The sequence below is a fragment of the Vanacampus margaritifer genome, chromosome 12 (assembly GCF_051991255.1).
Source record: "Vanacampus margaritifer isolate UIUO_Vmar chromosome 12, RoL_Vmar_1.0, whole genome shotgun sequence".
NCBI classification, from domain to species: domain Eukaryota; kingdom Metazoa; phylum Chordata; class Actinopteri; order Syngnathiformes; family Syngnathidae; genus Vanacampus; species Vanacampus margaritifer.
In genome coordinates this window covers 5,926,328-5,953,768 of record NC_135443.1, presented here as the reverse complement: position 1 = coordinate 5,953,768, position 27,441 = coordinate 5,926,328, and the positions used below count along the sequence as shown (strand labels likewise).

Below are 27,441 nucleotides of genomic sequence, written 5' to 3'. Positions count from 1 at the left end.
TTTTGAAAAAATATCTAATTGAGATTTTTTATTTCCTCAATATTGCGATTGCAATTTAATTTGCCATTATTTTTTCAAGGTCCTCTTCCCGTGTAAGAAAAATAGCACTCTATAATACTGTACTTTATAAAACATACAGTAATGGTATACCAATGTTAAGAAATAAAATAATTGTTGACTTATTTTCTTCAGTTCAATAGACATTGTGCTGGTCTTGTATGTGAGTACACCATGGCCACCTGGGGGAAGTATAATACAGAGATGGGGATGGAAGAGATGGTCACAGCTCCCTAGGTAAGTAAAATAAGTCGCTCTTTCCAAAGGATAAAGAATATATACCCATAAGTGTTATCTTTATGTGATGCAGAAGGTAAACACCATTGTCATGAAAATCTCATGAGCAAAAAATGACAGGACAGCAAAACAAAATACACATTGCTTAAGTCCTGTAATAAAAGCTATTCAAATTTCACAAAATAATTATGTTTATCATTTCAAATACATGAGAAGAAGACTTAAGGGAAAAAAATGCAATTACATTGTTTCCCAAAATCATTCAGCCCTGTGTTAAACTAGTTTTCAAATATTTGCTATTTTAGGCTTCCAAAATGGCAGGAGAACAAACCATAAAACTGTGTTTGTGTGTCTGTGTGTCTGTGTGCGCGTGCGTGTGAAAAGTAACCAAATAATGACATTTGAAGACATAAAATATGCAAACTGTGAGCATTAAATCCTCTTAATAAATTAGTTAACAATAAAATGAAAATTTACTAGATAGATAGGTAGATGTGTAGTAGATAGATTATGTGTTAAGTGTTTGGAATTCCTTTTGCTAAAACTGGACATGACTACCAAGTCATCCACATCTCCTCCTTGTAAAGGACGTGGAAAGGTGAGCACGAGTTCAGTTTACGCAAACGCACGCACGCACGCATTGACCCACAGACACACAAAAACACACATGCGCAAACTATGCAGGCAAGCAACTCCCCCACAGCCCCTCACCCCCACCCCGCCCATTCCCCCCTGGGGGCCTCGTGGCTGCTTGCAAGGAGAGCGGAAAAAGGCTTTTTGAGTTTGTGTTATGGTGAGTCAGCACGTGCGCGCACATGTATTTCAAGCACGAATACACCATACAAGTGGAGGATAATAAAGGAAAATTGCATTAAATTGTACATGGAAGTCGAAGTAAAGCATTTTGTAATGCAAAGTAGAATTATAAAGATAGACATGAGAAAGCTTTGTCCTTATCCATTTGCACTATTATTGCCTATAGATCTGCTTTTTATTGAAGAAAGCATTTTGCGTTAATGGCTCAGGTTGCATCATGACATCTCCAGTTGCTTTTATGCACGGTGCACACTCAGCAGTCCATCTGCACCGATGTTTACTGGGTTCTGGCAGAGGAACTGAGAGCCACATTCACATAAAACAGACATTTCCTCTTCATCTGCTCTTTTCTGGGGAGACTAACCAAGCAGTGTGGCTGTTACTCGCATCTGTCTACCTTACAGGGCTAATTTCCAGCTAATTGGCTTGGACCGGGTTAAAAGGAAACTATAGGGCTGCTGTAACCAACTGTGTCTGAGGTAGACACATAGCGAGTTGGCTCCGTGGAAACGTTGGCAGCGCCCCTGACACTTGAACGCACCACGTGGGCTCTCCTTCTGTCCCACATGTTTAGGCGATGAATGGTGCACATGTGCGTCCTTCTGCCGGCTGAAAAAGCACCCACACACGGATGCGGGCGGGGGGGAATGGTACCTTGACTTACGAGTTTAATTTGTGACCAGGTTTGTAACCTTATTTACAGTCACATCAGTTTTCCCCATTGAAATGAATTTAAATGCCATTAGTCTATTGCAGCCCCCTACGAAACAAAACATTTTTAAATAAAGAAAAATAGCACTCTATTGTAGAAATGTAAAGAAATAAAGTAGTATATCTGCATGAGAGTGTCTGGGTGTGAGTTGAGGCCTTGTCATTTTGTGTGTTGTGTGTTTGACTGTTTGTCAAATTGATGTGCCAAAATAAATCGCTCAATCAACCACTTATCAATTACCAAATGAAATTACTACTATTTTAATAAATGAGTTATTTTTTTAGAGGCACTGTTTTACTGAAAATTATCAAAATCATCTGCTTTCAGCCTCTCAGCAGTAATTATTCCAATCCAATCCCTCTAGTGTGATATTGCTTAATTGTTTAGTTGGTATTATCACTAAACAATACCAAATAAACAACAACAACTAGTTCCTAAACAGTAAACAAGGAACAGAATAATACACTTTAATGCAAAATACAATTGTATCTGATAAAACAATGGAGTAATCGAAAGAATAATCAATTCTAAAACATTCGATAATGACAACCCTACAGCAGTTGCATCAAAGCAAAGCGTCAACAGGATTATTTATTTTTTTGCGGTCAATATTGTGGCCACCACTCACACCTAGATGCTCACAATGAGATTAATCAGCCAACCCAGCACATGATGTCACTCAGTAGGCCACGCCCCTTAAAGACACAACACATTACTAATACACAGTACGTCCAGTAATGACACTTCCGTTAAAATAAATAAATAAAAGCTTTTACTGTGTTTTTTTTTGCAGGGTTAGAACAGATTAATGGCATTTCAACCCATTTCAAAGAGTGAGTGAGTGAATTATTTTTTATATGAGTAATGTATGTTACAACCTTGCTCACAAACAAATTAAACTTGTAAGTTAATGTTTCGCTGCATATATTTAAAAATTCTAACATTGCAGCACATGGTTGATTTATACAGATTATAGTTTAACCTAATTACCTGAATGCAGGTTACTGAGTTCAGAGTCTTAAACAGCGGCGGTGGTGCGTGTCCACCGGTTATCTCTGGCTAAGCCCTCTTATGACCCTGAGAATACTCCGTCAGAGTAGGCAGGCGGGTCAAAGGTGGGCGGCAGACAATGAGGTCGCCGTGGCAACCGTCGGCGCTGAGACCTCCGAAGGCACAGAGTGGGGGGAAGCGGCGTGACAGGAGCGTCTGCTCGGAACAAATCACTCTTGCTTTACATTAAGGAGGGTCCCATTTTGGAAACAATAGAGGGGGTGGGTTGCTGTACGAGAGCTTGAAATACAAGCCGTGTACATGATGACTCTAATATTCAAATATTCACACATGAAAAACACATCTACATGGAAAGCTGTTTGAGCATTTATTTGATATCCTTGATGCACTTATGAAAAATGTCTTATAGTTGTGGAAGGCAGTAGTGGAAAAATATTACTAGTAAGACGGTCCTTCTCCTATTTGTAGTACGCTGAATTGTCTTACTAGTGACCACAAGGAGCGTACTATTTAATAGACCTTAAACTGGATATCAAGGATATTTCCATAGATGCACACGGCTTTAATAATGTGTAATAGCGCTAAAGCAGGCAGCATCACAATTGCACATCCCCCAAAGCGCGTATCGCTCCCTCTCTCTGGGGGATGTGCAAATGTTTTCATGATACACGTGTTATCTCAGCTGGGTTACTACTACTCTGGCGAATGCGCCGCCCGCCGCCGCAGTAAAAAAAAAAAAAAAAAAAGTGGGATTGGATGATGATGTGTGAGAGATTAATGAGTTGGCAGGAGGAGCTAGGCTGCGCTAGTTGGAGGCTAAAGCAGGTAACGGGAAACTCAATTGGAGTTCTGGGGTATGCTCGTGCTGCAAATTAGGCCTGACGACATGTACGGTCTTGAACAAATACTTTTTTTCTAACATGGATTTTAGATTTACCAGTGTGTGTTAGTTACACTAAGGAAAATGGTGGGAATCTTAATCTTGCCTTAAATGTGGATTATTTAATAGGAGGGTGGCATCTGTATTCAAGGGGGAGCTTGAACTGTCTGTTCTAACTGCACCTGTACAAAAGTATGACATTTTAAAAATATTTTCACTTTTGTGTACTTTCGTATGAGGCAGCCTATTTTGCTGTGTGCAGAATTTAGCAGCTAGTTTTCATGAGTAGACGACCGTAGGCTACTTTCGGCTGTAATAATGACATTTTGGGTATTTTTATTGCTGTCAGATGTCAAGACGGGTCAAATTTGACACGGACGGCATGTATGGGTAAAATCCTCAGTGAGCCACCCTCTTTCCAATTCCCTACACATGACACGTCCAGTCATCATGTAAACAAAACTAACCATTCACATTGCCTCGCCATCCAAATCTCCAAGGGTGAGTAGTTTCCAACGATTTCAAGAATGTTGCCTGTCCAGTTCATAATGGTTTTCTGATGTTTAATTTGACCCCTGGAAAGTTTCCATGACTATTTTCAATGGGAAAAAAGTAATTGAAAAATATGCAATCTTAACCTTCCTGTAGTTTTTAGAATTTACAATTTAGAGTCTTTAACTCTTTCACTGCCACTGACGTTTAAAGACGTCAAGTAAAAACCTACGGAGCGCCGCCAATGACGTTAAATGACGTCATCCAATTTTTAAAAATTTTTTTTGAAACGGGTGCGGCCAAGCCTTCCGGAGCTGTGGTGAAAGTTTCAAAGAGGTCTGTTGTGCCTAATGACTATTATTGGCCCCTAGATGGCAGCAGTGACTCTCTTTTGACAAGATAGGGTGGGCGTCAGTAGAGGCGGAGCTAGAGCGTCGAGCAGGAGATGAGAATGGAAGACAAAGGAAAAATGGCGACCGGTTGCGAGCCGCTCACGCCCGAGCCGTTTTTTTTCAAATTCAAAAAGTATCGACCAACGATAAAGAGTACATTGATGACGACGATGATCATCATCGATGACATTGACACGGCAGTAGGAGACGTGGGGGGAGCTAGATGGAGCAGGAGGAAACGGACAATGGCGAGCTCTACAGCTCTACACTTACAAGACGAAAGGCATCGACCAACGCTAAAAGAGCACATTTGATGACGACGATGATCATCATCGATGATGATGATGGTGAATCCGAGGTTGACGGCGAAGTTGCAAGCGTTGACGCGGCGGCTATGACGACGTCATAAACGTGCAGCACAACCGAGCACGTTCAGGCGGACGTTCGATCGGACGACGAAGAGTGCCCCGAGTCCAATGCATATTCATCGGAGGAGTGTGTACAGTCTGCTACTTGCTATTTATTCCCCGGAAAAAAAGGCCGTCAAGAAAGTGTGACGTTTGCACGCGAAACGGACCAATGCGAAAGTGAAAGTAAACTGTTGTGCGAGTCCTGGCGTCTCCTTGAAAAGAAAAACTGTATTTGAAACATCCACATAATTGTAAGTAGTACCACAGTTGCACACATTTTTAAATAGTTTGCGAAATTGTTTTGTCAAATTGTTACACTGTTGAATGGAAATAAACGTATTTTGCAAACTAAAAACACTTTTTCATTGTTGGTGAAAGCGTTTTACAGAAGTAAAGCACTATTTAGGTGTTTGTGGCATCATTCATGGACAAAAAAAGTGTACAATTCACTAGAGTGCATGAAATAACATTGTTTCACAACAAAAAGCTCTTTTTCTCCGTTTTTTGTTTCAAAACAGAGAATTTCGGTGAAAGTAACCATTTTCTATTGTTGATTACTGAAGAACGGAATAAGGTAGAAACAAACTTTTTTTTTTCTGATGAAAGATGAGAGTCCAATCTTTCATTTGCTAGTATGTGTGTTTCCATAGTCCAAACACAACATTTTCTGTGGACCTTGAAAGATCAGTCAAAATGCTTAAATCGGCTGGCACTGGGGACAACCCGTTCCTGAAAACGTCTGGCAGTGAAAGAGTTAAGGAACAAAGCATGCATGCTAACCATAACCCAGAGAACATGCAAACTCCCCACAGGAAGTCCGAACTGTGAAGCAGACATGCTAGTCAGTCACTGTGCTGCCCCATGTAAGGACTGTTTCACTGAAGGGGTATTTTGCACTATGAAAGGCAGCATTTAGCATGTGTTGCTAATGTGCATGTGCGTGTGCCTTCAGGGCTAGGGCCCAGTCTTTTCTTGCCTGCCCAAACGTAAGGCCATGAGGGAGCCATCAAGCAATCCTGAGTGAAACCAGACCATTAAAAAAAAAAAAAGAGAGAGAAAAAAGGGAAACCTCCACTACAACATTGCTCGCACAAGCCAGAGAAGCATTTTGTCGGCTAAATTGTTCCGAGTGTGTTTTCAGCCCCTTTCAATAAGCCTTCAATTATTATTATACGGGACCAAAACAAATCACAGCAGGCGTCAGTGCTTGCTGTGTTGCGGAAAACAGGAACAGCTATATGCAAGCCACTACACGAGCTACTTCACTTGGCCTCTGCCCTTTTTCACAATCCTGTGGAAGAGACGTTTGTCAGGAAGGGTGTGTGAGCTTCATCAGCAAGACTGGCCAAGTGAGTAAATATCGACAATACAGTATTGCTACATAACGCGCACGTTATATGCAGTTGTACTCTCTACCTCGGCTCGACTAGGCACCCAAACAAGCCGTGAATGAAAATACCACAGTACCATGTTATGTTTATATTATACAGTAGTAGTACTTACAATTGCCCCTAAATTGTGGCGTTTTATTTTCATTTAAGACAGTCCGTTTGTGCTAACGTATTGTTTAGGCTATTTGGGAACTGATTTCTTCTAATGAGCATGTGAAAGTGTTTTTTTGTGTGTAAATCACCAACTGAATACAGTTGTTTATGTAACATGGGTTCATGATTATGTACATACTAGCGGTATGGCGTTGATGCTTTATGAGCCTCTCCGTTTTAAATGCCACCACCTTGTGGCATCTATATGCAATTACAAAAACCTTTTAGGGGTCAGTTTTTCGTAGCAAGGGTTGGCTTCTATCCCCCGTGAATAGCAGGGTTCACTGACAATTATGTTAGGCAACATAGTGGGGTAGTGGTTAGCGCATCTGTCTCACAGTTCGCAGATTTGGGGTTTGAACCTTACGTTTTCACTGGGCTCTCCATTTTTTAGCTCAGCTACACTTTCCGGTTTAGATGGTTAAAATGTTACCACTACTGCCACCCCATTACTACTAAAATGAATAAAGTCTTGATTGGTGATTCCATTTCCATGACTTCCTTGAGCAAACGTATTACAACCTTCGAGGTGAGTGCCAATGTCAAGTCAGTTAAGCGCAATGGAGGAACCAGTTTACTCTGAATGAGAGGAATTCTGACAGGGAGTTTACATTCTACCAGCCAGCATGTTGCGTGTGTGTATGTGTGTAGATAAACAAACCCCAGTGAGCCTTAAAGCCACACAAGCCCACACTGACCCACATTTTGGGACGTTCCTAATAATATGTTTGCAGACTCTTGCCTCCATGTCGCCGTCTATGCTTGGCTATGGCGCACAAAGGTCTCCACTGAGTGATTTTGCAGGTGTTATATAACAGTCATTCCTAATCTGCCTATGCCTCTGATGGGGAGGGCGACTCAGTCAATGCACTCGCGCGCACGCACACACACACATACACATAGAGCCACATGGACCCTCGCTCTCAGTTTCTCCCTCCCCCCAGCCGCATGGACACCATTGTGCGCCGCACATGGTGCACGGCGTGGCTCCGAGAACCCATACCAATAAATGAGAACATTTCTGCCGGGCCACAATTCGGCGTGTCATAATAAAATTTTGGCACAATGCCGGCTGGCCCTTAGGTAGGGAGAAACATCCCCAAACAAGTTAGCGTATAATACAATTTTGACCCATTAGCCGCATTAGCAAACAGCTGCTGTGTGACACATGATGAACACAAAGCAACATTAGGGTCTGACCACCATGTTGTGCTTTGAGGGTGCGCAACAAATTAAATGTATGGTTTTGGAAACATAAACATGAGGAGCATAAACGAGAAAAGGGCAGCACGGTGATTTAGTGACTAGTAGGTCTGACTATAGATCTAAGGTTCAGGGTTCAAATGTCAGCTCTGGCGTTTTTACAAGTTACCCCCGTACTCCAGCTTCCTCTCACATTCCAAAAACATACATAAGGTTAATCGAAGACTCAAAATTGTCCATTGCTGTGGAAGTTAGTGTCAATTATTGTCTATGTGTATGACATTGGTTGCCCGAGGTCAGCTAGGGTAGACTCAGGACAAGCTCTATAGGAAATGAAATCAGTCACCCACACAAAATCATTCAACCACAAAATGGTTATCCATTTATCCATTCATTTTCATTACCATGTATCCTCATTAGTGTACCAGGTGAACTGGATCCTATCCCAGATTACTTTGGATGAAAGGCAGGGTAGCCCTGGACAGGTCACCAGCCAATCCCCGTGCACGTACAGGCAAACAACCATTGACACTTATATTCACACAGGACACATTTAGAATCTTGAATGAATTTAACATGCAAGTCTATAGAATGTGTAAAGAAAAAAAAAAACCCTCACAGGAATGCCAGAGCCAAGATTTAAACCCAGAACCTCAGAACCATGAGACGGTTGTGCTAAATACTGGTTAATACTAGGGCAATGAGCTACCCTATACAGTACTTGGGCTAGTTTCACCAAAACAACGAGAAATTATGGCACCATATTTAAAAATACCAGAGAAAAACAAACTGGGTGTTTTTAGTTAAGGTCTCAAACACGCTCTAACACACACATAACAGGCGCATTACTCCAACCACGTGCTGAGTGGCTGCCGGTCATGAAAACAAAGAAGGCATCATCCAGCATACTCAATTTAGTCACACATGCATTCACATGGGATGGGTATTCTCCACGCCCCTTCCCCCCACTCAAATATTTCGCAGGAAGGCTGCACCACATGTAAGGAATCTCAATGTACCACTTAAACATTCAATTTTTACTCAGGGCAACCTTGGGTGGTTTGGGCAAAATTAAAAGCTGAAAGGAAAAAAAGAAGATTAAAAAAATAGACTGACCTGTGTGGCAGGGAGAACGAGTGGCCTCCTCCTTTTCAGTTCCACACACTTCCTCAGCTTGCAGATCTGATGGCCAGTGCTACGGTTGAGGCAGCAGCTGCACCGGCCGCAGCTGATGGTCCTCAGGCATGGCTCGCACCTCCCGCACCTGCTCCGCTTTCGCCTCTCCTTGCGTTGCTGTTGCTTCCAGGAGGACGGGTGGCGTAGTCCCTCGCACCCCAAAGATTTTGGCGGAACAGAGGTTTCACCATAGCCCGACTCTGACTCGGTTTCCAAGGAGAAGGAGGAGCGCGTACTCTCAGAGCTGCAGGAGAAAGTCGAGCTGCCGTCCAGAGAAGGGGTTAAAATCTTTGGCGGCAGGTCTAGCTCGGGCGCAGCAACTATAACACCCCTATCCTCATTAAAGACTGGATTGCACTCTTCTGGAGTTTCAACTGGACTGTGGCGCTCCAACAGTTCTGGAGAGGGCTTCCTATCTTTGGCTTGCGGAGCAGGAAGAGGAGGATTCTCCAGGCTTTGCAGTGGCTCCCAGAAGCTCCTTGCTTTCAGGGAGTCACTACGGATAATAACTGGGGTACTCCTTGCTACAGGGTTGGTATGCTGTGATGTAGATGTCTCTGATACAGCACAGGATATTGAGACTGGAGGTTTAGCACCTTGAACAATAGTTTGCGTGTCTGTCCTGCCCTCCCGCTGAACCTCTGGTTGGGATGACTCTGAGGCATCAGGGGCTTTGGTGGGATTTGAGGTAGCTGTGTTTGGGACAGTTAGCACCTTGTCAAGTGACTGTTCTGGCAGTCTTTTGACAGACTGAGGTCTATCCAGAGGTTGTGAGAGAACTGAAGTACTGAGGAGGGACTCAGCAGGACTTCTCTGTTTTGGTCGTCCCTCACCATCAGCCAGAACCTCGGCAACATCCACCGTCTTTTGCTGGACCTCATCTAAACTCTCAGTTGTTTTCTCTGCCAGTATGTCCGGATTTATCGCAACGGAGTCGACCGTGTTGTCGATCCTTGTCTCACCCAAAATCACATCATCATCTTTGACATGACTGAGTTTGTGTCCTGTAAAATATGACGTTTGCAGTCCTTGCGAAATAGGAGATGCGATTCTCCTAGCAGCTACTTTGCGGGGGCTATCTTGACTAGCATCGTCACAGAGGTCCGGTTGCAGGTCTTCACTTGCAGGGGGCTCGGTCACAGCCTCACCAATTTTGCTTGTCTGTTTGTTTAGCGGCACACAGTCCTCTGGGGTGTCATTGCATGGTGGCGAGTCCGCTTTGAGGGGGCTGCCCTCTTTAGCTTCTTTGACATGAGCAGGGCCTTGAAAATCCGTTTTCAGAGAAACCGGCAGAAGTTGTTGGGGGTCTTCTTTTTCGAGGTCCTCATCAGTAGTCAGGTTGTTGTTGGTCTTTGACGGCTGGTTTCGAGTGTTAGCTCCTCCCCTGGTCTTCCTCGCACCCCTGCACGATTTAGGTGGCAAGAATGAATCAGCTGACAGCTGCGCCCCCCGTGGGGACTTTCTCCGCCATAAGGTGTCATCTAACTCGCTGTAGTAGTCGGGCACCTTGCTCAACCCTATAGGCCTCGCAGATCCTGTTACATTTATGGCATGGTTGACTCTACCAGGGGATTCACTACCATGACCAGAGGACCGGCTACCTATCCCTCGTCCTCGGGAGCTCCGGGCCGACCGCGCCTGAGGCCTGGCACTCGACCTTGTGGGGGCAGTTGTGGCTTTCTGGAGGCGCTCTGACACTCGTCCTCTGCCTTTATTTGAGTTGCTCGTTTGCCTTTTGGCGCCAGAGACTTTCTGGCCATTTTTTCTCTGAGCGGGGGTTTGTCTCCTGGCGGATTTGGTGGTGGCTGGCATGGCTGAGGGTATGGAGGGGAGGGTTTTTTACAGCCAACATGGGAGCCAGATTGCGATCAAAATTCTGTCTAAAATCCACCTCTATTTTATTGATTTGGCTGGGGGATGCTGATGGTGCATGACCTATAAAGACAGAATAAACAGGGTAATAAAAACACAGAGAAACATCCATGTGTACCAAGCCTCATCCAGTTTCCTGTTTTGAAATTGGTGTATCATTCTCAAACATCTATCTTGGAACTGTCCCAGAAGGACTGAGCAAAAATCTTTTCAAGGTATCGCTGGCTGCGTGCAATAAAAAAGAAACAAAAAAGACTATTATAAAATATAATTGGTTCCAGAGAAACTGCCCAACTGTTGGCATTTTTCACAACATTGTAAAACATCCACTGTATAAGTTCTGGAGCAAATGACTTACTCCCTGTATCACTACACTACCAGTTATGAACTTGGTTAGCTAATGAATTAAACTCGCAAGTCTAAATTCCACAGTATTTGGATGTTTGAGTCTATTGAGAATAGTGGAAGCAGTAAAATATCAAATAAGTGGGGAGAATAATCAGGGCCAGACTTCCCATTAGGCGAGCACAGGCAGTTACCTGGGTCAACAAAATGATTGTTTTCTTCGATTTAAAGTCATTATTGTTTCAATTCATCTAGTTCCCGTCAGAGGGTCGTTATGAGTGAAATATAAATGTACTGTTGCCAATTTGTATTACATATATACAGTACAACAAATTGATGGATAACTACTCTTGAGATCAGAGGTCAAGGAAAATATTGACTATCATCAAAATAAGACTTAATAGCAAAAATGCCCACAATATCTAAAATTTGAAGCCAAATTGCGATTTTGGTACAGATTTTAGTGAGAAACATGAAGTAGACGCACATGATTTGCTTTAGCGGATCCCATAAAAGCATGTGGGGAGCCAGATCTGGTCCCTGGGCCTTATGTTTGACATTTGTGATTTTTGTCTCTTTAGTGAACCTAACATGCATGTTGGAATGTGGAAGGAAGTCGGAACACCCAGGGAAAACCCACTCAAGCCCTTAGTAAATTATGGGAATTCCACACAGGAAGGCCCGTGCCCGGATTCTAACCCAAAAACATAAAACACATGCAGGGAGAATGATATTAATAATAATAATGAATAATAATTGTGCTTATTATTTTATATTTTTTATTTAATTACAACATTTTTTTTTAAAAAACATGCAAAATGTCTTTACCTTGTCTGGAGTGACAAATTGGCCACGCCTGACTTATGTCCTGGGACAACCTTGTGTCAAAAACGTCGAGCCAAAGCGAGGTAAGCATAATAAGTTGCTCTAAACACAGAGCGCTTCCTCCTTGGCGTGAGCAGTTTAAAGGGCAAACACGTTGCGGAGTGGGGCTCGGGGCCAGATCTTGTTGTCGAATTTGCTTATTACAATCTTACAAACGCCACCCGCGTCGCCCTTTCACTCCAAATTGTTGGGGTCTTTTTTTGCACTTGACCGCCCGCGTTTAAAGCGCCTATTTGGGGGGGGGGGGGTGCGCGCGGGGGGCATGTGTCGAAGACAAATGCCAGTTTGACACAATTCTGTCGCTCGTGCGTGTTTATTTATGCGTTTTTGAAGCAGAAAATGCTTGACATACCAAAGAGAGAGCCAGTTGCGCCGTCTGCTAATAATACTCCACGGAGACAGCGAGACCTTGTATGCGTTTCCCCTCCTCGGCAAATTTAGCCCGCCGCTGCTGATGGCGAGTCGGTCGGCTGCTGGGCTCCCACACCGACGCGGTCATGACAGGGGGGCGGGCAGGGCGGGTTCAGGGGGGCCCCCGGTGGCCACGTCGCCGCGCGGTTCGTTCGCTTCGCGTCGTCAAAAACGTCAAACCCTTGTGTCACCTCGACCAGGGCAGCCCCGCTCGCTCGCTCGCTCTCTGCTTTCCCTCCTGCCAGACGCCAACCTTCTTCGGGCTCGGCCCCGCTAGAGCTCGTCGTCTCCGGGCTGGAGGGGAGGCGCGAAAACCAGACACGGATGGCAGCTGTCAGTGGGGCCCGGATCGGAAATGTGGACGTGTGTCACTTCATTTTCCCGCCACTCGACTTCATCGAGTGGAAAAGTCATTTGCGAGTAAGAGTTGCTGCGTAATATTACAAGAATTAAATCACGCATATATTCGAGGAAGAAAAAAAAGTTTATTTTCAAGAAAAAAATGTGTTTTCAAGAAACATATTTGTATATTTTAAAAAAAAGAAGTCATATTAAAAAAAGTACATATTTTCTACAAAAGAATCATATACAGTAAACAGTTGCACATTTTTGAGAGAAAAAATGTATATTTTCGAAAATAGTTCTTTTTTATTAAGATAATAAAAAAATGTTATATTAAAAAAAAGTATTATTGTTATGGTTTGGGTTTGTTTAGTTTTGTTGTTTTGTGTTTTGTCATGATCTGTGTTTGTTTTTGCTTAGTTTTGGTTTGGTTTTCATTGTCATGTCTCCTTGTTGTCATTGTGCTCGTCATACCGGTCCCCTTGTGTCTTCCAATCAGCACCCTCTGCCCCTTGTCATGTCCAGGTGTTTGTCATTGTCTTGAAAAAAGCATATCTTAAAGATAACATTTTATATTTTTGAGAAAATGTCATACATTTTCAAGAGACAGCTCTAATATTATAAGAATAAAGTAAGAAAAATGTTGCATATTTTGAGAAATGCGGTGAATGTTTTCCAGAAAAAACAGTAATGTTACAATAAAGTCTGTTTTTTTTAAAAAGTTGCATATTTTCATACTAACAAGACAATTAAAATTGTATTACAACAATAATGTTGTACAATATATATTTTTTGTTATATTTCTTAGAAAATGTGTTATATTACAAAAATAAAGTCACATATTTTTTTGTTAGAAAAGAAACACATTTAATTAAAGATGTAGCTACAGTATATATATATATATATATATATATATATTTTTTTTTTTAAGTATTTTTTTTTTTTGAAAAGTCAAATTTTTGGGGGAAAAGATACATTGTTGTATTTGGATATTTCATTTGTAACCTATATTTCACTATTGGCTAAAACAATCACATTATCATTGTTTTGTGCTTATGCCAGAGCCTTGTCTAAAATAAGCGACCAGTTCCGTATTGCTTTGGCGCCATTTTGTGGCAACTATTGGAAATTACAAATCTTTTTGGGTGCGTCAATTTCATTTTTGTAAAAGGGCTGTTCACTTCCTCAACATCCCAGAAAATATTAGATCAATTAGTTGTTCATTATTTCCCCCCCAAAAAATAAAGTACTGTTGTATACAATTTGACATTTCTGTCCCACTTTTAGTACCTTGTGTCACTGCCAGGTCATTGAAATATATATAATAAAATTGCCACTCTGAATCTGCAGGTGTCTATATATATATTTTATATTTATTCATTTCCCACATACTTTTGAATTCCAACACAATAAAATTAGACCATGCATGACATTAATAATCATAATAATTAAGTCATAAAACAGATGACTTAATAACAATGATAAAAAAAATAAGTAATACAATTCTCACATTTGGAGATTCATTTATTATTTTTACGCAAACGCCTTTCTCTTGAAAGTTTTTGGAACGTAAACATGACTTCACTGTGGCGCGCTAAATTGACGTCATCCTACGTCACTAGCGTGCGCTTGTAAACCAAGCGCGAAGGGCACTCCTCTCCATGTTCAGTATTACGTGAATCTCGAAAACGCTTTTACTCACAATTTGACAGGTTTTGGAGACAAATCATGGATGTTTGGCAACACTATTTTTTGATGCGCTAGCGTCTCATGTGAGGAAGAAGGCAACGGAGAAATCATTTTACTGAGGGGAAATTTGTTCCATCGACCTTCCACGTTGCTGTTGACGGTGTATGTCAAGAATGTAAAGTCGTAAGTAGTAGAGTGCAGTAGCTTTATATTAGTAGTACATTAACCAACCATAAAAAAAATATTCTGGTTTGTGGGAGAATTGTGGCCAATGTGCTCATGACCAATACATTAATTGTGATATGTCAATTTTTGCTTGGCAGCTATGCATGCGGTGGATTTGTGAGCTTCCAGGATGACATCGGAGGCTGCTGCTACTGTCTCCACACCTCCAGCCTTAAGCAGCACTCCAGCCAAAAAAGACCACTACTGGCTCCGCTCTTTTGTAGCTGGAGGTAGGACCTGACACATTATTGTTATTGAGCTTTGTGATGTCGGGGCATCACGATAAAATGTGCTTCCCGTCTTGCTCGATGTTTCCTGATTTAAAAAACAAAACAAAGGGCTGTGGACCAGTATTGTGGTTGTTACTGTCATCACGAGATTACAACTGTTTTTGATATGGCTGTTGTTGTGTCCATTGTTCTCGCGTGCCTCAACCAACCATTTTTGCTGACTTGCAAATGTTTGTACTGTATGTCTGAAATGTTTTGTAAATAGGATAACGTAAGTATGCACCTTGCGGTTGGCTGGGGAGCAGTCCAGGGTGTACCCTTCAGACCTTTAAGTGAATCTTCAGTCGAGACCACCCTTTAAAAGGGTTTCCACGTGATGTAATGTCAATTCAGTAGGAGGCTGATATAATTCACAACACCATTCAAAATGCCAGTTATTTGTTGAGAATATTAGCAATAACGTGTTGTACTTGTGTGTGCAAAGTTTTTGCTGTCCAGAAAGACAGCAAAAACTTTTCACATTATTTCCATTTGTGGAGGCAGCACTTCTAGCCAAACAGCTGAATTACACTTATAAATTAGTGTATTCTCTATAATATTGTACTATGTCACACCATTAAGTAATGATTGACAATGAAATAGAAAGTAAAAAAAAAACCAACAGTTTTTGCCACATTTTTTGCTTCAATTGAATGGACATTGTGCTGCTGCTTTTAGTGTGGGAACCTTGGCCACCTTGGGGCAGGATAATACTGACCATACATTTGTTTGGTTAAAAAATAATAATAATTTACACGCTTGTTCTATCATTGGTTCTCTGCCATAGGTGTTGCAGGATGCTGTGCCAAGAGTACAATCGCTCCTTTAGACCGAGTAAAGATTCTGCTTCAGGCCCAGAATCCCCACTACAAACACCTGGGTTAAATATCTTCAAATAAGAACTTAATTCAATGTACATCACCCAAGAGTTTTAGCATCATAGCTTGATTGTGCCTCTTTCTGTGCAGGTGTGTTTTCCACTCTAAAGGCCGTGCCAAAAAAAGAAGGCTTCCGTGGCTTGTATAAGGGCAATGGGGCAATGATGGTGAGGATATTTCCTTATGGCGCAATCCAGTTTATGGCCTTTGACAATTATAAAAAGGTACAGTATTTCCTTTATTGTGGAGTAAGTGTCTCAAAGGGCAACATGAGGAAAATGTGATGCACTTGACAAGTTATGCCACATGTTCAATTTTTCAACAGTGGCTTAGTAAACAACTTGGGATATCCGGACATATTCACCGCCTCATGGCCGGATCCATGGCAGGTAGATTCGAAAAATAATATGTTTATTTGCTGTTTTTTGTGCTCAGTGCAAAATGATAAAATGACCACTTTGGCACCATCTGGTGGAATATTGGTGTTGTTATTGGGTTTAATACATTGCCCAATTTGTACATATAAAATCCTCTCCCTAATAAATGCCTTACCCCTGTGATGTCAGGTATGACGGCGGTGATATGCACCTATCCACTGGACATGGTTCGAGCCAGACTGGCCTTCCAGGTGACTGGGTACCATCGCTACACTGGAATCACCAATGCCTTCCACTCAATCTATCTGAATGTAAGATGCTAGTGTATAAACGTGCATAATACACAAATGTGAATGTATCATCACATCCTGGTCACACATTTTGCTTTTTTTTGTATTTTGGCACAGGAAGGAGGATTCTTGGGCTTTTACCGGGGACTCACCCCAACCCTCATTGGAATGGCCCCATATGCAGGTGCTTGCTGTTTGAATATATTTCTGTGAATACAGTGATGTTGTTTGGTCTGGAGACAGTGCCACTGAGGAAAAGACAGGAGGTGGAGTTGGAGGTGGCAGAGATGAAGATGCTGAGGTTCTTTTTGGGAGTGACCAGGATGGATAGAATCAGGAACGAGTACATCAAAGGGACAGCACATGTTAGAGGCTTTGGAGAGGCCAGACTGAGATGGTTTGGACGAGAGATAGTCAGTATATTAGCAGAAGGATGATGAGTTTCCAAATGCCAGGCAGGAGGTCTAGAGGAAGACCAAAGAGGAGGTTTATGGATGTAGTTAAAGAGGACATGAAGGTAGTTGGTGTGAGAGCAGGGTTAGATAGAAGCGACTGATACGCTGTGGCGACCCCTGAAGGGAAAAGCCGAAAGGAAAAGAAGAAGACAGTGCTACCTTGACTTACAAGCTTAAATCTGAATAATTACACACACAAAAAGTGAAATTATATGTTAGAATGGTTTGAATTGTTTAAAGAATGTGCACGCCGAAGCAAAATAACCTGAATGTTAAGAGAAAATTATTTTGTTGCGGAACAACATTCCGATCTCCTCCGCCTTGATGGTGTGTTTTGATGCTGCAGGTTTCTCCTTCTTCACCTTCGGGACCCTGAAAAGCCTCGGCTTGAAACATTTCCCAGAGACGCTGGGACGGCCGTCCTCGGACAACCCCGACGTCCTGGTTCTAAAAACCAAAGTCAACCTGCTGTGCGGAGGCGTTGCCGGTGCCATTGCTCAGACAATATCGTAAGTGAGAGTGGACGACACCTGACATGAGCCCTACTTGCAGGTAAATCTTTTTTCTTTTTTCTCCCAATAGCTATCCCTTAGACGTGGCACGGCGAAGGATGCAGCTAGGATCCGTGCTTCCCGATGCGCACAAGTGTGTGTAAGTACCACCAGTGTCACTTTATTAGAAACCCCTGAACGATAGTTAAATGAAATGCCACTAAGTACATCATCGACTCATCATTTTTTCCCACTTCACTCGAACCCCATCTTATCTCAAGGTCATCCGCAGTTACAAATGTTTGAATATCATCTGTCGTGCCCCCAAACAGCTCCCTGAGCAAGACCCTGTCGTATGTCTACAATGAGTTTGGCGTCAAGAACGGCCTGTACCGAGGCCTCTCGCTCAACTACATCCGCTGCGTGCCCTCTCAGGCTGTGGCCTTCACCACCTACGAATTCATGAAGCAGCTCCTCCACCTCAACTAGGGGACGCGTCACTCATGTGGCCCATGCAGATGCTTAACTCGGTATGTCTTAAATTCCTCAGACTCAACACCAGTGAATCGGTTATTTAATGCAGTGTTGTGGGGAAGGAGAGCAGATGTCTTTCTACATTTTCTCTACATTATTGTATTAGAATGGTGGCCTGAAATTTAATTTGTTCCGTGACCGCTCCGGCATAATTTTTTTAATGTGCTTTTTAATAAGGAAAAAAATAGTGCTCTGCAGTATTGTTCTTTATGAAAAAAATAAAAATCTAAAACAATTAAGTAGACTGCAAAGAATTAAACAGTTTAGTCAGTGACTCTGTAAGCTGCAGTAATATTCGTTGTTTTAAATATCCCTGCAAAGTATTGTTAATTTCCCCCGGTGGATTTCAATTATCATTTGCTTAAATGTTTATAACAGCTACAACATTGATGCTAGTTTCATTAGCCCGTCAATGGCCTTTTGCATTCAATTAGCATTTTGCTAGCTGACTTAATATAAGATGGGGAGTGGCAGCAAACAGTGTGAATTATTCACACATTATAGCGTTCGGAACTCAAATGTTTGCTCACAACGCAAGACAAAAACGTCCAATCGATGGCTTGTATCCTGAAAAACTCTTAAGTTGTGTTATCGCTGTACCTACCATTACTTTTCGAGTACTACTGAGTATCCGTGTATTTGTATACAACAGGCAGCTGGGAACAAGCGTAAAATAAGAAAATGATCAACTATATTTTCTACCATTCGAGTAACATGAAATCCATGCATTTCTTTATATTTTTGTGATGAGTTTGATACCTTGAAAGCTGATTAAATGTTTGTATTATTTAGGATTCAGGTTTTTATAAAAGTGTATGTGGTGCGAGTGGCATGTTTGCCTTGTCTCTTCTACAAACAGTATGCAGACAGTTTTTTTTTTTTTTTTTAAACAATAAGCTTTAAAAAAAAAAACTGGCCAGGTTTATAAATGATTTGTCATTGTCTTTTGCGGAACTCTGACGAGAACAGTATCATGATTGTTTTTGTCATCCGCACAGATGTTTAATGTATGCTCATAATCATATAATCATTTGCAATTCCGTGATCACAGTATATATAGACATGATTTTTCTTGTTGATGTCCATATTTGGATCTGTGATGAATGTAAATCCGACATGTCCGGATCGGCCGATTATCTGGTAGGAGGGAAAATTGCACTTTAACTGTTTACCTTTTTCTTCTGTTATTTATTGATTTAGCTACATGCTGCTACTGGGTGGCAACTTTGCTTACAGAAATGATGTGGTTTACAGTTATAGCTGAAGAAAGTCATGCAAATAAAACAGAATATGTGTCATATTATTTTCTTTACTTAATCTAAAGCAAGTTAGGCCCACACACCATTTTCCAAAGCAAATCTGAGAAATGATCATCAAACTTGGCCGCTTGTTTTTTATTAAGCCTAAACACATATTTCAGATTAGAAAACTCTCAGAATACCACACGGACAAACATTTCACAAAATGTGAATACACATGCTAGTTATGTACCTTCTGCCATCTAGTGGTCAAGCAATTGTTATACCTTCCACTGTATTGTACATTGCTGACATATTGATAAACAAAAATGTATTTGTCATAGATAGATTTTTTTTCATACCAAAATTAATGAAATTGGGTTATTTCCCATTGTACACTTGACCAGTTAATTGATTTATTTATTGTAAATAGTATTAAATAAATAAATAAAATACCTGCACTAGGAACTCAAACAAACTATTCGGTCCAAGAAAAAGTCATTTGCTTTTGTTCCCCTTTTGAAAAAAGTCCCTGGCTAACATGTCCTCCTAAAATGTAGTAGTAGTATATTTTTTAGTCAGTCCCTATACATTAACATATTTCATAGTACAAACACTTTTAACAAACAACAGTCATATACTGAGTGGTGACAGAACTTGAAGCTTATTTCAGCCTAGCCTATTTTTGTGTGCAAACATACTGCACGTAATTAAGATACCAGCTTCAAAATGTAAGAAAACAACACACAAGTCATTAATATTTACGATCTTCAAAAACAGCTTTGTGAACAAGAATTTTTAAAAAATAAAAGTTTTTCAAATTTATACTTGCATCATTCGAAAATTAAACTTCCAACAAGAAAAGTGCAAAATGGCAGCAATATAAATTGATAACTTGTAAATATTATGTATATTATATGATATAACTTGTACAATATGCCGTGCTACTTGATAGAGTCTTGTTCAGAGAACTGACTGAACTAACAAAAAATGCCTTTGAGATGTACATATATTATTTTTGTTTGTTTGGATTTATGTGTATTTTTTAAAATCAAGACAATAAATGTCACCCTGTTAAATCCATACAAAACTTTGTCTTCTTGCTTAAAGTCTTTCTATGGGAGAACTTGTTGCCGGGTATATCACGGTTGATGGTTCACGCCCGTGCTCTTATCATATATGTTTTAAAGCAATCTTTTATTTTTTTTCTCTTCAGGATACAGAAAAGTCCAAATTGAGAGTTACTTCCCATCAATGTAGTACCACGTGCTGCAAAATGCGATGCTAATTATTAGCTTGTCTAAGACGTTTTGCGTTATATGTTAGCATTAAGCTAGCAGCCTCTTGGACAAAATTACATTTTAGTGGTTGAGCATTTTAGTGTTCAAGCATACAGTATTTCATTGTCTGTTTTTCTATGTGTCGGTTTTACAGTAAACTTCAACTGGGAGTGACAACAGAACCAAGCCTGCTTAGGCTCTTTCTTACTCTTCTTAGGAGCTGGGCGAGCAAGAGAGTGAGAACAGGTACTAAGGATTACTTTAAAAAGTGTGTTTTAATAACTTGAAGTGTTTTTTAATTAAATGAAATGTATCTGGAAGTTAAAAAAGTTTTTTATTTTTTTTACATTGTCTCTATATTTTGTATTCTCACAGATTTTTGTGGGATTTGAAACGTATTCCCAGGGTAAACAAGGGTTCACTGTATACGGGAATAGTTAGTGCTGGTCAAGCCTGTAATGCAAAAGGGGGAGCACTGTACTGTGATATTTGCATAAAGCATACTACCGGGCATTGTCCAGTGTCACATACAGATTTGACTAGTAAATTTGACGTCTCAATTAAACACACCAGTTTTCCTGTTTTGGTTCGTAAAAGGAAAAGCGTGTCGCCAGGTTGAATGAGGTAGGAAGCGTCCCTTGTTTGTTCACGTAACGCGCCGCCCACTCTACATGACAAGAGTTGCAAATTCTTGTGGCATTTGTGTAAGAGAAGTGAGGACATCTGAAAAAGTGAGAAGTGCCATTTAGGGACCTAACAAAAGTTGGCTGAAGTTAATGGGCGACAGTTTGGGTCATTTTTATCAAGGAGAGTGTTTTTCAGAGTCTTTCCATCAATGCCTTCGTACACAGTGACCATCGCCACGGGGAGCCAGTGGTTTGCGGGGACGGACGACTACATCTACATAACGCTGGTGGGCATGGAGACATGCAGCGAGAGGACACTGCTGGACAAGCCACTGTACAATGATTTTGAGAGAGGCGCGGTAAGCGAGTACACCGAGACAAATACATGGTACCATTAACTTAACAGAACCTGTTCCTCACCTCATCCAAGCGGCCAAACTATGATGACTACAATGTCAATCATTAATCTTTTGACTGAAGGCAAGAACAATCTAAAGTCAACTTATCTCCCAGGTGGATTCCTACCTGGTGAGGGTGGACGAAAACCTGGGCGAGCTTATGTTGGTGAAGCTGGAAAAGAGGAAGTACTGGGTGCAAGACGACTGGTACTGCAGCTACATCTCGGTAAAGACTCCAGCCGGAGACAACGTGGAGTTCCCGTGCTACCGCTGGCTGGTGGATGACAAGGAAGTAGTGCTGCGGGACGGGCGAGGTAGAGTCACACAGAATGGAGAGGTTGCGAACATTCCGTCACGTAGCATCTCTGTGGTTTGTTAGCTCGCCTGCCTCAGGACGATAAGACGAGCGAGGTCAAGCAGCACCGAAAAAACGAGCTGGAAATGAGGCAGAAGACCTACAGGTAAGCGTTGGCGGACTGTTACTGAGCGCTGTGTTCAATATTTAACCCAAATTTTGAACCTTGTAGATGGATGGAGTGGCAGCCCGGCTTTCCTATGAGCATTGATGCAAACAGGCACCAGGATTTGCCCCGGGACATCCAGTTTGACAGTGAGAAGGGAGTGGATTTCGTACTGAACTACAGCAAAGCGTTTGTATTGTCTTTAATCGCCTTTTTGTAAACCTGGACCAAATTATATTTCTTACCTGAAAAAGAGACAGCTTTATCCTTACCATGACCTCCTGCAGGGCGTTATCTTGTACAGTAAATTGATAATAAAAACACATTTTCAGAATCGAGAACCTGTTCGTCAACCACTTCATGCACATGTTCCAAACGTCCTGGAGCGATTTTGCTGATTTTGAGAGGATCTTTTTGAGAATCAAAAACACAATCTCAGGTCAGCCTCAGATTTGTCTTTGAGTTGTTCTTATTTGGCTCTTTCACATGTATGTTTTTTTTCCCACTTCAGAGTATGTGATGCAACACTGGAAAGAGGATTTCATGTTCGGCTACCAGTTCCTGAACGGCTGCAATCCTGTCGTCATCCAAAAGCTCACTAAACTTCCCGACAAGTTTCCCGTCACCAATGAGATGGTTGCTGTCAGCCTAGAGAGAGAGTTAACTCTGGAAGAGGAAGTGAAGGTAGCCTTACCGTAGTCACTGCAATTTGCAAATTGTCTCAACATGGATGACTTAATTCGAATCCAGAACAAAAGACTTGATGGATTGCACATTCGACAATGTCAAGGTGTCCCTCAAGGTTCCGTTCTTTGCCCCTTTCCTTTTCATCTTCTACATGTTTCATCACTTCTGACGATGGATTAGCTGCGCTTACTGACTTTTCTGACCAATCATGTAAATGTTACGCTTCCAGGCAGGTAACATCTACATGGTGGACTACGAAGTGTTAGATGGCATCAGACCAAATTGTACAGATCCTTGCACCCTGCAGTACTTGGAAGCTCCCATCTGTCTTCTGTACAAGAATACACACAACAAGATCCTGCCGATAGCCATACAGGTACGGTGCTATTGGATATGAACAAGTCTTAGCCTCCTTTTAAAATATTTTTTTATCGTCACCTTGCAGTTAGGTCAGACTCCAGGCGAGGACAATCCCATCTTCCTGCCCACAGACAGTCAACACGACTGGCTCCTGGCAAAGATCTGGGTGCGCTCGGCCGACTTCCAGCACCACCAGACGGTCACTCACCTGCTCAGGACTCACCTGATCTCAGAGATGTTTGCTATCGCCATGTTCCGCCACCTCCCCGCAGTCCACCCCGTCTACAAGGTCAGACCCTCGTCAACGAAATGAATCGATCAGTAAAAGCTGCCAGGTGACTAACTTGTTACTACCAATGTGCTCTTCAAAAGCTCCTCATTCCACACATCCGTTTCACTATCGCCATTAACACCAAGGCCAGAGAGCAGCTCATCTGTGAGTGTGGTATCTTTGATAAGGTAAGTGTAGTGTAGTGTGGAACATCTTCAATGATCCAGTTTAGGGTTAACATAATTTGGGATTGTGGGAGGAAAGGGGAGAGAACTCACTTGGGGTATAAACTTGATACAAAGGATGATTCTTTTATCTTTGACAAAGGGAATGAAATTAGATTTTCCACAAGAAACTTGAACTGATGCAACAGGCACCGCCCTCAATGTTAACGTTTTTACTGTTATCAAAGTATTTTTTTTAAGATAAACAGTACTTTTACTCCATTACATTGAGGTATATTCTACTCACTACTTTTATTTGTATATGTCTGTTATTGCTTGAGACTTTAGCCTCAGGTACTGTCATGTGACTTTTTCACCAATCCAATGTAATTACTAGTAATGTTTATATTTCACCAATCAAACGGAGCAGGGCGTTCACATGATGACTATGTACAAAGCCTCCAAGGCCCCACACAGAAGGAAATTTTCAAAGTGACAAATTTATGTGAAGCGTTTCAGCCTACAAGAACTCCACAGAGAACTTCATAAAACACATTATTGTGCTGTTTCATGAGTGTAAAAGAAGAGAATTTAATTTCTTGTGGCTGAATTTGCCTTTATTTTATTTTTAGATGTAATTTATGATTGTTTCAGCTAAAGTAATATTGTAGGGCAGTATCTGAAGTTTCACATTGCTAGTTTGTCTTTTGTTGTATTTTTGTCCATTTGACATTCAGGCTCTGATTTGAAAATAATAATTCAGAAATTACTCACTACTCAGTACTTGAATGTTTTTTTCACCAAGTACTCACATGTATAATTACAGTGTATGAAGGACTGAGCCATATTAGTCTCAGTACACTTGATTAGCTCATTCACTGCCATTGACGGCTATAAACGTCAAAAATTCATTTGAACTATTTTTATTAGTTCAACATTTTTTTCCACTTTTGTTAACAAGAGTATGAAAACCTAGAATTTTTTATTTTACATTTAGAACAGACATAAAATTTGTGATTAATCGTGAGTTAACTAGTGAAATCATGCGATTAATTACGATTAAAAAAATGTATTCGCCTGTCACCCCTAATTTTTAATAATCTTTTTTTTTATGAATTTATGGCAGTGAATGAGTTAATCGTGATAGACTATGGCACGCTATGACTTGTTGACACTTATTGTGTTTCGTCATTTCCTATAAAAAAAAGACAAAATATTGATGTTGCACTTTCCATAAAAGAAGAGACTAACTGATCTGTTTAATTTTCTAAATATTGTTATCACTACAACACTGCTAGTCCGTAGGAAGATTGACATAATGCTTCTCATCCGTGTAATCAAAGAGAGTACCGCTGCTTTCAATGATGTCAAAGAATAATTTTGTGCGTTTTCTCCTGCCGTCAAGGCGAACGCCACAGGCGGAGGTGGTCACATGCAGCTGGTTCGGAAGGCCACGAAAGTCCTGACGTTCAGGTCTCTCTGCTTCCCCGATATGATCAAATCTCGTGGAGTGGACAGCAAGCAGGAGCTGCCCACCTACTTCTACAGAGACGACGGCTACAAGGTGTGGGAGGCCACCAAGAGGTGAGGACTGTATAGAGTGGGGACTTAACAGGTTTAGCACCAGTATCGTGGCTACTTTAGAAACTATCAATAATTATAAATAAAAGGCAATACAGTAGAGCGGAATGTGACTGGGTGTGAACACTTATGCAATTTTACAGTCTTGAAAGATTTCCTTATATGCATTAGTGGTGGGAAAAGCTTTGAAATTATATAACATGGTCTTGTTTGTTTTTTTTGTATCGCAAAAACCTGGGGGTGTGTAGACTTTTTATATCCACTCTATATGGTCTGTATACTAGTGTCTTTTTTTGCAGCTTTGTATCCGACGTGGTCACTATTTACTACAGCAGCAACGAGAAAGTGAAGGGAGATGAGGAAATCCAAGCCTTTGTTAAGGACGTGTGCACCTTTGGCATGCAGGACTTTGAATCGTGTGGTAGGTAAAACCAAATCTAATCTCAAAGTCAATCGTGCACGGCGTGAACAAACAAGCTCAGATATTTGGAAACGAGCGGAAACGATTTGGTCACAGCATCCGAGTGCGTTTCAACACCTGTGTTTGGAAATTCTTTGCAGAGTTCCCCAAGGCGCTGAAATCTCGCGAGGAGCTGATCGAGTACTTGACTGTCATCGTGTTCACTGCGTCGGCTCAACATGCAGCCGTCAACTTTGGACAAGTTTGTACAACATGCACACATTTCTGTTCATTACATCTATTGCGCAACAGTCAACGCTGTGTTTAGTTCAGACAGTTTTATAACATGCACACGTTTAATCCACACGTGCACAGTCAAAATGCTTCAAATCCAAAGTCAAACTACTTCATTTGGGCTGTTTTCTTTGATTTTGCAAGTAAATTGTTGGGTAATTTGATCATAGCTTGAATTGATAAAATTGGAAAAGATTTTGTAATATAGCATGTAATGTTACACTGTATATATTTTTACAGTATCTATGATTATTATGACTGCCTAAAATATTTTACAATTCAAGAAGAATATAAATCAGTTTTTTCATTTCATGGGTGGAAGCATCTTGAACGAGGTCTATAATAATAATAGTGTTATAATGAAATATTTGGGCATTTTAAGTAAAAGTTATGTAGCTTAATGCATTATTTCTGTGAAATTTAATGCAATAATAATAATTTAATGCAATAATTGTTAACATTTTAAATAAAAGTAAAATGTACAAATCAATCATTTTAACATCAATAATTCCTATTATTATTAATAATTATTTTTTTGATGATGATTATTATTAGTATATCTATAATTGTAACTCATTATTTAAATGATGAAAATGTTATTTTTGTAAACGGCCAATGTTGAATACAAATATGTATGAACTTTAATAAGAATATTTGATGTATTTTTTAAATATATATATATATATATATTTTTTTAGATAAATATATTTAAATATTTAAAATGTTATTTTAACAAACATATAATAATAATAATAATAACAGTTATTATTATAATTATAATTATTGTAATAATGCAACTTTTAACCTATTTAACTATAATTAATATGTCATGGATTAATTCTCATTTTTTATAATGAGCAAAAATTGTTCATTGGCAGTAAGGATATTATTATTAATAATTGTTGTTTAAATTAACCTTTAGCCCTACTTAACAAGAAAACAATACGTAAATATTACATTTAAATGTATTTTATTTTTTGAAGTTATCATCATTAATATTAATAACAACACTACTAATAATTTTTATATTCCATCCAGTGTAAGTACAAAAGCTAGGTATTGTAGCTAATGTGTTTTAGTGAGTATCTTTTCCAGCATGTGCTCAGATGAACAAATTATCAACCTTTTGTGACTGCATAAAGTACGACTGGTGTTCCTGGATTCCCAACGCTCCGTCCACCATGCGGAGGCCTCCGCCCAGGAAGAAAGGTTTGGCCGACGTCACCCTGATCATCGACAGCCTCCCGGACCGAGGGCGCTCCAGCTGGCACCTGGGGGCCGTCTGGGCCCTCAGCCAGTACCAGGATGATGAGGTGGGTGTTAGAGTTGAAATGAAGTAGAGACGTTCAGGTCCAGGAGACCTCCATTGTGGTATCATTTTGCATCAAAAGGGGGAAAAATGTGTTGCTGTAAACTTTTCTGCTGTCCTGTAGCTCTACTTGGGAATGTACCCCGACGAGCACTTCATCGAGAAACCAGTGAAGGTGGCCATGGAGAAATTCAGGAAGAGCCTGGCGGAGATCAGCAGCGCCATCAAGACGAGAAACCAGGGAAAGAAACTGCCCTACTACAACATGTCCCCCGATAAGATACCCAACAGTGTCGCTGTTTGAGGGACTTGCTCGTTCATATTGTGTCCAAACATTGGCTTCTTATCAGAAATGCAGACAATAAAACGAAAAAATGTA

The 27,441-nt window shown here is 40.8% G+C and overlaps 3 protein-coding genes across 11 annotated transcripts in view; 2 read left to right on the top strand and 1 right to left on the bottom strand.

The window, feature by feature from the left end:
* The window catches only part of tet1 (tet methylcytosine dioxygenase 1), a 33,665-nt gene extending 20,915 nt beyond the window's left edge, over positions 1 to 12,750 (bottom strand). For both annotated transcript variants that reach the window (XM_077581443.1, XM_077581444.1), the window contains exons 1-2: positions 12,385 to 12,750; positions 8,871 to 10,865 (exon numbers count right to left, since the gene is read on the bottom strand). In XM_077581443.1, coding sequence (XP_077437569.1) covers positions 8,871 to 10,742 — 1,872 coding nt within the window. In that variant the 5' untranslated portion in view covers positions 10,743 to 10,865; positions 12,385 to 12,750. The remainder of the gene's footprint in view (positions 1 to 8,870; positions 10,866 to 12,384) is intronic.
* The window catches only part of slc25a16 (solute carrier family 25 member 16), a 27,115-nt gene extending 5,696 nt beyond the window's left edge, over positions 1 to 21,419 (top strand). For 3 of the 7 annotated variants that reach the window (XR_013296121.1, XR_013296124.1, XR_013296120.1), the window contains exons 6-18: positions 193 to 294; positions 14,498 to 14,657; positions 14,798 to 14,929; positions 15,756 to 15,848; positions 15,937 to 16,070; positions 16,172 to 16,235; positions 16,413 to 16,534; positions 16,631 to 16,697; positions 17,315 to 17,477; positions 17,551 to 17,619; positions 17,792 to 17,989; positions 20,666 to 20,757; positions 21,363 to 21,419. Coding sequence is in view for 1 of the 7 variants with exons in the window: in XM_077581465.1 (XP_077437591.1) it covers positions 14,830 to 14,929; positions 15,756 to 15,848; positions 15,937 to 16,070; positions 16,172 to 16,235; positions 16,413 to 16,534; positions 16,631 to 16,697; positions 17,315 to 17,477; positions 17,551 to 17,619; positions 17,792 to 17,948 (969 nt within the window). In the remaining 6 variants the exon portion in view is untranslated. Of the gene's footprint in view, positions 1 to 192; positions 295 to 12,883; positions 14,658 to 14,797; positions 14,930 to 15,755; positions 15,849 to 15,936; positions 16,071 to 16,171; positions 16,236 to 16,412; positions 16,535 to 16,630; positions 16,698 to 17,314; positions 17,478 to 17,550; positions 17,620 to 17,791; positions 20,322 to 20,665; positions 20,758 to 21,362 lie in introns of those variants that run through there. The other 4 variants (XR_013296123.1, XR_013296125.1, XR_013296122.1 and 1 more) reach the window with 4 other exon arrangements.
* On the top strand, positions 20,673 to 27,441 carry LOC144061221 (polyunsaturated fatty acid 5-lipoxygenase-like). Of its 2 annotated transcripts, XM_077581456.1 has the most exons (15): positions 20,673 to 20,757; positions 21,363 to 21,496; positions 21,651 to 21,849; positions 21,915 to 21,996; positions 22,063 to 22,185; positions 22,329 to 22,435; positions 22,508 to 22,680; positions 22,913 to 23,059; positions 23,129 to 23,332; positions 23,416 to 23,502; positions 24,884 to 25,062; positions 25,359 to 25,480; positions 25,621 to 25,721; positions 26,896 to 27,066; positions 27,187 to 27,441. In XM_077581456.1, the coding sequence occupies exons 2-15, from the start codon at positions 21,431 to 21,433 to the stop codon at positions 27,364 to 27,366; spliced, it is 1,941 nt and encodes a 646-aa protein (XP_077437582.1). In that variant the 5' UTR covers positions 20,673 to 20,757; positions 21,363 to 21,430; the 3' UTR covers positions 27,367 to 27,441. The 2 variants fall into 2 exon arrangements, with proteins under 2 accessions (XP_077437582.1, XP_077437581.1); XM_077581455.1 differs by lacking the exon at positions 20,673 to 20,757 and having other exon boundaries at positions 21,347 to 21,496.